At 33.2% G+C, this 11,947-nt stretch overlaps 3 protein-coding genes across 3 annotated transcripts; 1 reads left to right on the top strand and 2 right to left on the bottom strand.

Moving 5' to 3' along the window:
* The first annotated feature begins 3,985 nt into the window (after positions 1-3,985).
* Positions 3,986-6,685, top strand: LOC143582234 (uncharacterized protein At2g39795, mitochondrial-like). The gene is made up of 3 exons (XM_077064850.1): positions 3,986-4,335; positions 5,420-5,763; positions 6,325-6,685. Exons 1-3 carry the CDS (start codon positions 4,054-4,056, stop codon positions 6,482-6,484), a joined length of 786 nt encoding a protein of 261 aa, XP_076920965.1. The 5' UTR covers positions 3,986-4,053; the 3' UTR covers positions 6,485-6,685.
* Positions 6,686-8,632: 1,947 nt separating this feature from the next.
* LOC143580441 (uncharacterized) lies at positions 8,633-9,847 on the bottom strand. Its single transcript, XM_077063466.1, has 3 exons — positions 9,693-9,847; positions 9,322-9,597; positions 8,633-9,231 (listed from the first exon to the last, which is right to left on the bottom strand). Exons 1-3 carry the CDS (start codon positions 9,793-9,795, stop codon positions 8,696-8,698), a joined length of 915 nt encoding a protein of 304 aa, XP_076919581.1. The 5' UTR covers positions 9,796-9,847; the 3' UTR covers positions 8,633-8,695.
* A 67-nt stretch (positions 9,848-9,914) lies between these two features.
* Positions 9,915-11,392, bottom strand: LOC143580430 (uncharacterized). The gene is made up of 3 exons (XM_077063457.1): positions 11,097-11,392; positions 10,472-10,531; positions 9,915-10,390 (listed from the first exon to the last, which is right to left on the bottom strand). The coding sequence occupies exons 1-3, from the start codon at positions 11,194-11,196 to the stop codon at positions 10,215-10,217; spliced, it is 336 nt and encodes a 111-aa protein (XP_076919572.1). The 5' UTR covers positions 11,197-11,392; the 3' UTR covers positions 9,915-10,214.
* Between the last annotated feature and the right edge of the window lie 555 nt (positions 11,393-11,947).

Below are 11,947 nucleotides of genomic sequence, written 5' to 3'. Positions count from 1 at the left end.
CAGTGATGTTATCATTGAATATCCCCTCAAAGAGATGGTTGCACTCCACAAGTCCCTTGCTAGCGAGGCTTCAATTTTGGTCACCAGGGTAAATTTCAACTTACAAGTGAAAACAAACGGGTTGATCATATTCATGGGGTTGGGTCAAAACAAGGTCGGCTCTAGTATTGTTGACATGCTACTTTTATATTTTTTTTTGTGGTTTAGAACTAATTACACGGCCGGTGACTTGGTCTATGTCCCCATACTATGAATATTGTTAATTATTTTTGTGTTACTGGATGAACTTGTTGATCGAGAAAATAACGTTAGAGATTAAACGAGTTAGGTGACGCGGGAGTGCGGGCTCGATTTAATCCTAAAGGTTATTTGGCTTTTTAACAACAACTAGGATCATGGACCCCGCGCTTCGCGACGGGACCATTAAACCGACCAAAAAAACATGCGTAAAAACGTTAAACCAAGAACGCGTTGTGAGTCGACGTGAAATCAGCTTGTGTCGGGTTACAACATCAAAACTAAACAAAAGAAATAAACCCGTCAATGCCAAAATACAACAAATTATCATATGTAGAACAAAAACCATTACGTTACAGTTGCAAACCGACGCAAATCCGGTTAGTATCAGTAGTACCAGCACAAATTGATAAACATGAATTAGTATGCCATAAAATCATATGTTAAAGGCGTGATATCAAGCGTTGAGACACGGATATAAAAACATGTGATGATGGGATAATTTAAAATCATGAAAAAAGTTTGGTCATTTTAAAGACCAACCATAACAAATACGAAAGCAAAATTTAAGAAAATCGTTTAACCGACAAATATAACATGTAAAGCCGACACTTGCCCAAGCTTGAAATTTAGAAATATAGTTTGTTAAATATTATAATTAGTTGAAACAAAAAGTAAAATAAAAGGAATAAAAACCATCCGATAGTGTAACGACGTTTAAGAAAATCCTTTAACTCTACTATATTTTTAAAAGTTAAAACATATATAAATAACATACAATAAAATAAAACTTATGTTATAAAAAATTAAAACACAATACATGTAAAAGTGAGTTAAAAATGAGAAGTAAAAAAAATAAAGAGTGAATAGTAAATTGAATAGTGATTATATAAGCTATAAAAAATATTCTACTTTTAACCTATATATTAATGGGTTTGTTATTTATTCACTTTGGTTTAAGTGGGATTTCAAATGGGCTTAATTGATTTAGGCCTTATTGTTTTAATAAAAAAATAAAAGGATAGATCGATTTACATAGAGGTTGATGGTTATTATTTTGGCCAAGGGGTTTTGACCCTGTTCTTGGGTATTCTCGATCGGACACACACATATAGAAGGGAAACACGGTTCTCTCTGGTTCTTCATCAATAACAATAAGAAATTCAATTTCATGTGTAGAAATTCTCTCTCTTATCCGATAAATCATTATGTGTAACTCACAAATAAGTTTATTTGAAAATAATTCATGATTCAGAGAATAATCCATATTGCAATATCTTCATCTACGGTCGCATACAAGATTACCATGTTTGTTTGTTTAATTGATTAATTTTGAGTTATAGACTACACAATATATATATCAAATATGATAGATTACTTTAGAAAATTACATGTTTAGTCTAGTGGTTTTCAAGTGGATGACATCAGTGATGGGACTAAACAACTAAACATGTAATATCTAAAAAAATGTATCAAATTGCCCAAATTGATGTATCAAAACCGTTTATATGAGTGGGTACACCAGATGGTATACATATGTAATTAGATCTTTGTTTATAATAACCACGATATTGAAATGTTGGAAGTTTTAAGTGTGTGAATGAAGGAAGTGGTAAATGCTTGTCCCACATCGGATTAAGAACAAAATAATAAATGGTTTATAAGATAGTGACCTTACACAAATTTGAATTCTTTATGACACGTTTTACCACAAGTCCTACGTGCGCGCGGGGGGGGGGGGATTTGGGTTTTTGGACTAGAAATTCATCTAACTCGTCATTAAACACACTTCATCTTTGCTGCAACAATTATTTATGGTTTTTGTTTTTAGGCAAGTGATCGAGTCCGGCAGAGCACCGATTCTGTTTCGAACCGGAGTACCCTGGGAACAGACCGAGAATCTGTTTAAGGGAATTGTGTTAAACACAAGCCCGGTTTACCGTGTCGATTATTTCTTATTTCTTTATTTTCTGGTTATTATTAATACAAGATTTCCAACACACCACATCTTAGGTAAATTGGCTAGTAGGATTATTGGGAGACACTCGACTATCGGGTGGTGGGCTCTGGGCCTGAGTTGAGAATATGATTGTTCTTGGAGAAGATGTGCATGTGTGTGACTGTGTGATGAGATTTATAGCAACGGTGGTGTGGTTCTACCCTATAAGGAGATCAAGACTATTATCCTCAAGCCAAAGATAGTCATGTGAAAGGTTATACTTATATACTAGGTTGTCGTCATAAACTCATCTAGTTTTTTTTTTATCTTCAAAAGGCTATGTTTTGTTTTAATGTGTATTTTTGTGTTGAAAATAGATTAATTGTTATGTATTGAGTTGTTTAGTTCTCTCTCTTTTTTTAATAAATTTTATATATACTTTTTTGTTTTGTTAATTTACAATTAACTTAAAGTTTACGCATATAACAGTTTTCATTATTTCTATGATAATAGTATAAGAAACTTTTGGGTAAGATAATGTTCAAAGTCATCAACAGTCCAAAATAGGATTTCGTAAATCATTTAATCATTTTTGATAATTTGTTAATTAAGTTAATTGTCAAAGTACACATTTCATAAAGTTTTTAAAGACTAATCTCTTTATTACCCATGGCTCTCACTTCTCAACCCCTCTATGCTTTTGAGGACCGAAAGGCTACAAATAGTCAAGTATGATAAAGTCTAAAGGACATTAATATTTGTGTTCGTGTGTGGTTAAAGGACGAGCAAAACTCTCCCGTGATGGACGAGAACATAGTCATTCATTTGCCCATATAATTTTCTTTTATTTATAGATATTTATGGATATATAAACTTAATTACCATACTTTTGTAAAATAAAATTACAAAATTATGACCACAATACTTACATTATTCGTAATTTTTTAATTTTTTTATACAAGAGGTATACAAATTCGTATGTGTGTGTATATATATATGTAAACTTTTATGTATAACACATTTATAAGTTTTTTATACATTTTATAACATATCATAATTATTTGTAAGATTTTCAAAAATAAAATAGTTTGCTATAATAAATAAGTTAATAAAAAAACAAATAAAATAGTCTAATATGTTCATTTTTTAATGACCAACGAATCCTCCAAATAAACTACAAGCTAAATTCACTCGCCTTTTGATCTATAGAAAACTCTCACATAAGGCTAACACTTGTGAACACTCGTCTGAATGGACGATAGTTTGGTGAGATAAAACTCGTTCAATTCAAGAATCCAACTAGTGAAACCACCTACTTGTTTAGTCTTCTATCTTCACCCTGGTACCGCTAAAACCAAATATTAAAGGATAAAAATCGAACATGAGATCACATGAAACACCAAGTCATTTACTCACCACTCCGCCACTAGCTCATTAATATTTTCATTATGGTGTAATAAGGGGGTGTTTGGGATTGCTTATTTTCACCAACTTATAACTTATAAACTTTTTGAAAAGTAATAAGATGTTTGAGATTGTTTATATTGTGAGAGAAAAAGTTCCATAAGTTACACTTTTGTAACTTATTAACTTTATGAAAAATTATAAGAAAGTAAAAGAAGGAATCCCAAACACCCCCTAAAATTCTATAGACCAAAATTATACACCAAAATTAAAATTAATAATAAGAATAATAATAAATAAATAAATAAAACCAACAGCTAGGATTTACTCTAACACCTAATACACTAAACCCTCCCACACCGAAACACAATCTAGAAAACTATACAACCGCCGTATCCACACCCATTTCTTCTTATAAAACTAAAACCCTAACATCCTTAAACCCCCAATTCCAAAACCCTTTGAAAGAAAAAATGGCCATCAACACAATACTCCGCCGATCAGCCTCCACACTCACACCTCTGGCCGCTCGGTTATTATCCGGACAAAGAACCTTCACCCACCACTGCGGCGGCGCCTTGTTCACCGCCGTCAATCACACCCACAAGATCACTTCCAGCAACTCGTTTCTTGTTCCGGCAGTTTCTCGGTTTTCTTACTCGGCTTCTCCTGCGTTGAAGCGACCGAGTTCTGATGACTCGCTTCTTCGGGTTATTGAGAACGAGATCCACTGTGCGGAAGAAAGCTTCGAGGAGGTTTGTTGGTTTTGTTTTTTTTATTTGGTCTTAATGTTTCGTTTATTATTCAATTATTGTTCTTGTGTGCTGGGGATTTATATTATTTATGTTAATTGATTGTTTTGTGAATTTTGTATGTTGTGAAATGTGAAATATGTTCACAGTTTGGTCTATTTTTTCATGATTAATATTTGATCATGTTATAATATCTGGTCATTATGTAATCGAGCCTAGACCGAGCTTATTTGAGCTCGGCTTGTGATTTGTTTTTCAAGTTTACATTTTTAGCTTGACATAAGCTCGGACTTGGCTTGTGAGTTGTTTTTCAAGTTTACGTTTTTCATTATTTTTAGTATTTTTGAAAAACTTTAATAAGGCCTATGCTCGGCTTGAGTTCGTGTGTAGTACCTTAAAGGAGCTAAAGCTCGGGTTGAGCTCGGTTGTAATACATAGAAGTCTAATAGAGTTATAACGTAAAATATGGGAAGCTTGGTAAGGGTTGACGAACCTGAATGGTCTTCCTATGCAACATTTAGGCTTGATAACTAAACAAGTATTATTTGATCTGTTATAATATGAAGATATTTTTTGAGTTTGGCAGGGGAGTGATGAGCCTAGCTCATGCTTGTTTTGAGCTCTTTTTCTAGAGCTCGAGCTCGGGTTAAGAGTTGTTTTTCAAGCTTATATATTAGTTATATAAATTTTAGAAAAACTTTTAAAAAGCCTAAGCTCGGCTTAAAGGAGTCTAAAAGAGTTAGATAATCTTCCTATACAAGGCTTGAGCTCGGGCTTGATAACTAAACAAACTCTTTTTGAGGCTTGGGATCGATAAAGGTCGACTCTTTTCAAGTTTTTTATTGATTTGATCTTGAGTAGCTCGCGAATGGCTTGGTTTGGGTCGTTTGCACCCCTAAGTTTGGGTAATTTAAATATGCTTGGTTTAGTTTCACACACAAATGCACATGGTTATATACCTAAAGACTATAAAACTAATTTCTTCATGTGTTTCCTAATTCTTAACTGTTTACCTACACGAATGTAGTTATATAAATAAACGAATTTTTTTCAGGAGACAAATAAACCAGTTTATGTTTTTTTGTAGGGTGAAGATGTTCCAGAGGGATTTTCTTTCAAGCTTGAGGATAATCTTGGTCAACAAACAGTATCTTTGACCCGAGAATACCATGGTGAAACTGTCCATGTTGAAGTTGAACCGTCAAGTCTTATTACAGGCGAGGAAGATAATGAAGACGATGATGATGCTGATGATTCTGAAAAGGACAACCAATCAAGCCTCCCAATGATTGTTAGGATTTCGAAAACTGGTGGGCCCAGCTTGGAGTTTGGTATAACTGCTTATGCTGACGAAATTGTGATTGATAGCTTGTCGGTTAAGGATCCAGATATGACTGATGATCAACTTCCATATGAAGGACCTAGATTTGAGTAAGCAGTATCTTTTTAAACTTTTTTCTTCAATTAAAAAGTGCATATTTGAGTCAAATTTGGTCAACCACTCGAGATCAGCTCTTTAAAAACTCAAATTTGGTTGAGCTAAAATGAGTTTGAGTCAAAAATAAGTTTGATTAATAATTAATAGATGATTCTGAGTTCGAGTCTTAAATAAGTTTAAAAGATGTATTAAATGTTTTAATATTATCGTATAAAGCTATGATTAAAAAATAAATAATGTATATTGTTTTTTTGTTTTTATAAAAGTTATATTTGCAAGTATGAATACAAGTGATTATAAATGTATGTGAGTTTATTAATGAATAGTTAATAAACAATAAACGAGCCAAGCCTGAGCTTGGTTAACTACTCACAAGAGGAGCTTGAGGTTTAGAGATAGAACTCGAGACAAACCAAGCCAAGCCAAGCCAAGCTCGAGTTTGAATTTCTGTATATTAAACAAGGCGACTTGACCTTTAACGAGCTCAGGCTCAGATCGTTTACACTCTTAGCTGATCTGTGAAATTCAATTCATAATTCAATTTTTTTTTGTAGTGAATTGGATGAGAATTTGCAAAAGGCGTTCCACAAGTACTTGGAGATCCGAGGCATAAAACCGAGCGTGACAAACTTTCTTCATGAGTACATGGTGAACAAAGATCACAAGGAGTATACAAACTGGCTTAAGAACCTTAAGAAGTTTGTGGAGGCATAAGAAATTGTGTTTCTTTTGAGGCAAGCATGATTTTGATGGTCTTGTAGACAAACATTATTGAATGGTTTATGGTTTTGCATTATTAGAGACTTGTCTATGATCATATAATGTTATGATGTTTTCAGTGTCTAAATGAGTTTGAATTCCTGTGTAAGGTGAACATGGAATCATAAACAGTAAAATAGCTACTTATTGTTGCTTGTGTTGGTGCATATTTTGGCAATGGGATATATTTAATATTTTGTATTAATTATTAAAACATATGGAAGTACATATATAAGCAACAATAAACTAAATATATTTATGTATCACTAAGATTAAAAACTACAGTAATGGCTACAAAACTATTTGGCTAGATGAAGTTTCTTTTATTTATTTTTATCACTACATTTAAAATTTATGTTTAATCTAAATCCTAATAAAAATACTTAAATAAAACCTTTTTAACATACGCGAACCTTGTTTATACGTCTCCAACTTTAAGGACACTAGACCAGGTTTACATGCGAGTTGCGACAACACCATTCCAACTTGAAGACGCTTGACCAGGTTTAGTCGAGACAACACCATTAATTTAGCTTGCAAACGGAGACTGACTGACCCCTTTCATCACAAGTCAAAAGGTCTAGGACCAATAATTTCATATACAAAAGAACCAAAATTAAATACTGCCAGTTTCACTCTCAACAAAATTTAAGAATTTTAATCTACACATTTCAACTATCGAACAAAAATTTAACGATCAGTCACTATTTATTATTGTCGTACCGCACCGATCTCAGAGACATTAACATTAAGTTGGTGTCATCTAGATCCAACACTTCACTCGCCCACACGTTCTTTACAAGCTGTCAAAACCTATTGAAATCAACTGCAATGGCTGCAACACCTTTGAGTTCGGTATCTCATGCTGGTGCTCAGTGTGCAATTTGTCCTTCATGAATGTGTGTGGCAAGAAGGATGATGGGATTTGCTACACCATCAGCCGCCCCCGTCTCAGCAGCAGCTAGGGGGTTCTTCGGTAGCTTCGATGGTGGTGAAAATTGCTGGAAGAATTATTCTCAGTTCCATTACTGTTGGTATATTGAGCTAGTCGATGGACACAAGTTTGGTTGCGGATAACATTATTATCTATGTTCAGTTAAGATTCAAATGATGTATTATAACATGGTAGCAAAAACAAAAACATTACCACCAGTCCACCATAAGGATTGCCTATTATTTATGTAATTTATATGTTTTATGATAAGACTATATTTGTTTAAAACATTATAAACAAGAAAGATTATGTGATCCATTAGAGCAGAAACACAAAAATAATAGAAAGAGGATTATCAAGAAAATTGATGTAACATTTCATAATGATATCCCACTTACACATAAAAACTGAAATGAAGGATATATTTAAACGAGTAAGTTAAAGCAATCAGTGATTTACGTGTTGTACAGTACTAAAAAATGAAAAAGATTACAAAATTACTAAATTTGGGAAAATCTTCAGCCACAAAGTTGGAGATCAACTGATGGAATTCGGGTCCAAAAAATGGGTCAAACCGCCAACGACTGTTTTTCAATCATAGAACTCAAAAGCATCAAATGATAACACATTGTTTGCCAAAGGAGTCGTCGGCTCTGTGCAGACGGTACTCTTGAAACGGGCCAGCACAATGGGCCAGTCTTTCCTTGATCGGCCCACTAAGGTTGAACCGGTTATCCTCTGTAAAAGGGGTGTGTCCAACTTTTAAGCAACTCCTTGTGGAAACAGGAGAAAGATTAGTTGCCTGTAATTGGTTTTCAATATAACGAAAACGGTCTTGCATACTTCCCGGCTCCTGCGTGTGTAAAGTTAACATTAGCATTGTATGAAAGCATAGATACTATGGACAAGACAACTAACGGGTCGTTTTTGTGTTAGCCCGGCGTAGTTAGCAGACTGGCCCATTTAACCCACTTATTTATTCTTTTTTAAATATCTTTTATGAAACAACTTAAAATATTTAGGTATTTTATGCCAAAATTTATAACTTTAAAAATGAATTGGCAAATTTTAAACATAATTACTTTTAGAAATAAAATTAAAACATAAATCTACACACACACACACAAAAAAGGTTAAATAGTTTATTTTTCATGTTAAGCAGGTTGTGTCCGTGTCAATCCGCAAACACGACTCGTTTAGCAGCCCTACATACTGAATCAAGATTGCCTACTTTAATGTAAAGAAACTAGAATCAAATCACTAACCATATCAAAGAATCCGATCCTTGGAGATGGCAAACGAAGACCCGTGGGTGCATTTTGCCTGATAAACTTTCTTTCCTCATAATTCTGACTCTTAATATTTGATACCGGTATGGTATTTAGGGGGGTAACAGGCGTTGACAATAAAGATTTTCCATGAATAGAGCTAGCCGGAAATGTGCTAGAAGGCGACAAAGGCAAATGCTGGGCCGACAAAGGATAGTTAACCGATTTCATGCTTTTGGAGTTGACATTCCTTTTAACAGACTTAGATAAATTCTTAGAAGAAGATTCACACGAACGATGAACAGTTTTTTGAATCGTAGGAGACGTAAAGCATGTTGAATATTTAGAAACACCACCCGGTTTGGAATCTTGCGCCCAATTCGATCGACTGCCATCAGTTTTGGTTGTAACTTTTGATCTTTTAGCATCTTTTGGTGTTGTAAGATTTGATTTCTTGAGGCCTTTATTTATCATAAATAACTCTCTAGTACTCAATAAACCTGCAAATGTTTAAACAAAACATATCGTTAAATTTAAGCAATTCTATAGAGAGAGTATATTAAATAAACTATTTTTAAGACAAAACGCACCTGAAAGGCGAAGATCTCCATCGATAGAGCTAGCAGGAGACGTGCTAGTAGACGACAAGGGAAAACGGAGGACAGAGGAAGGAGAGTTGACCAGCTTCGTGTTTTTCGGGTTGACTTTCGTTTTGATAGGCTTAGGTAAATTCTTACTAGAAGCCGATTCATATGAATGATGAACGGTTTTCTGAATCGTAGGAGATGTGAAACACGTTAATTTAGGAAGACAAGCCGATTGTAACCGCTTGCAATCTTTTGCTGCGTTGTTCGTTTTCTTGCATGCTGAAAAGAAGCAAAGCACATTTTAAGTGAAGTTTAATGGACAAGATCATGTTATATATCCTAACATCACCAACTAAAATATAAATGGTACTTACATAGTGCATTTGATTGGCTACTTCCGGTTTTCGTTGTAACCGTTGATCTTTTAGCATCTTTTGGAGTTGAACAATTTGATTTCTTGAAGACTTTATTCACCATAAACAACTTTTTTGGGCTCGACAAACCTGCAAATGTAAAAAAAAAAATTAAGTAATTATTTTTAAAAAAACCTTGTTATACACACATGTCCTTATGTCTAAATATGTTATATGTGTATATACCTGTATTTGGCTTTAACTTTCTACAACTTGAACCAACTTTTCCATCTTTTAACGAATTCTCGGTGGAGACACAAGGAGAAAGATTAGACTTTATTCTTCCTTTTGGTCTATCAGAAAACGAGGCAGTTCTTATTGTGGCATTTGAACTAATCAACTTACTTTGCTTAGAACTTGAAGATGACTCATTCGAATGACGAACGGTTTTTTGAATCACAGGAGACGTAACATACGTTGTTTTACAGAGACCAACTGATCGAGACCTATTGGAATCTTGTGCTGCATAGTTGAAGAAAAGTATTAATAACTAAAAACTATATCCAAATATATTTCAGAACTATTATAATAATTGTAACTGATGATCTTACAGTTGCAATAACCAATTTTGGTTGGTCTTTTAGCATCTTTTCGAGTTGCCGGATTTGATTTCTTGAAGCCTTTATTTACCTTAGACAACTCTTCAGGATTCAAGAGACCTGTTGCATAAACATCTACCATTTAGAAAAAGATAATCGAACCAACAACAAATGTCGAAAATTTAAAACATTAAAACTCACCTGCACTAGTGAAGAAACCACAATCCCAACCTAAACTTTGTTTTCTTTGATCATCAGTATCTGCAAAATCATAATTTTGTCATAAATTAATATTAATTTCTGGAATAATAAAATGTAAAATGGAAACATATCTTCAAATATTACAAGTTAATGCATTTACTATTAAGAGGAGATTCATGATCAGTTAATATTGTAAAGCAATTATGGAAAAATAATATATAATAAATACTGGAAAATATTTGTAACAAAAAATTTCATTACCATGTATGAAAACCAATATTAATAGCATCTGCAGGTAACCTAAAAACTATAGATTTAAAAAACCAAAAAAATAAAAAATCCGTGTTCATAATGAAGAAAAATATGATGCATATTGTTCTTTTTTACTTGTTCTTTATAAATTTAAATAAAAGCCACCAAGAACTTTGCAACTTCTGTACATACATGTCAAGGCACCTTAAGTATATTGTACACATGTTTCAGTTACACATATGTTTGTTTGTTAAACTAGGCATATATAAAACTTTAAAGAACAAAAGAATATATTCATGTCGCATATGTGATTTTACCTGCATTACGAAATAAAAACTAGAAGTTTAATGATCAAACAAAAGATAATATTTACCTGAAACTCGAACATCTTCAAGAGAATGAAACGCGAGCAGGTTATCGTCTTCCGTGTAAGGGTCTATGAGTTGATTATCGTCTTCAAAACAGTTCGTCATTGTTGGCTAATTCGACTGAATTATGATATGAATGGTTTGGTCGAGATGAAGAAGTACAAGTGCAATAGATGAAAGGGGTGTTGATATTTAAATATGTGATATGATAGTTAAATAAGGCAATGATCACATAATCGTGGTATTTTGTTACCAAAATTACGATTTATTGCCGAATATACTGAAAATAATGACCGGATTTTTTATACCAATGGGTTTTGCGTGTACACAAAGTAGTAATGATTTAAATTTGATACGAGTTCTTTGTACAAAAATAAAACAAAAAGAATCAATATCTAAATTTATATATTCGGCAACGTATATAATAATTTGCTTTTCTTTCTTTTAAAATAATTGATATTTACAAGAAAAGGTTATCGGGTTGTCAGTTATAATCGAAACCTGACCTGAAAATGTCAAACTTGAGAAAGACTAACCTGACCGAAGTAATTCAGGTTGGCTTTTAGGCCTATTTTTTAGGTTTCGAGTCAACATGAAAAAAACAAGGTTTAAACTTTTGCTTTCAAAACAAATATACTTTTAGGTATAATACACTAAGCTTTAGCTTCTAAGATTATCATAGTCTGGCCGATCGAATGCTTCCATTCCACCTATTATGGATCAATTTTTTGTTGTATGTTTATGTTTTCGATTTATGACTAATAACAACTGTAATCAAACACCCTTATCATGGCAAATTTAATACAATTATCAGTTATGTTTTTTTTTGGTTGAAATTTATTAGATTTTACTCTTT

Source organism: Bidens hawaiensis, unplaced genomic scaffold, assembly GCF_021521415.1.
Source record: "Bidens hawaiensis isolate Kalapana, Puna unplaced genomic scaffold, B.hawaiensis_p1.1 tig00001511_1, whole genome shotgun sequence".
Classification (NCBI taxonomy): domain Eukaryota; kingdom Viridiplantae; phylum Streptophyta; class Magnoliopsida; order Asterales; family Asteraceae; genus Bidens; species Bidens hawaiensis.
Note: the sequence above shows the minus strand (reverse complement) of the source record. Positions and strands in the feature narration are given on the sequence as shown.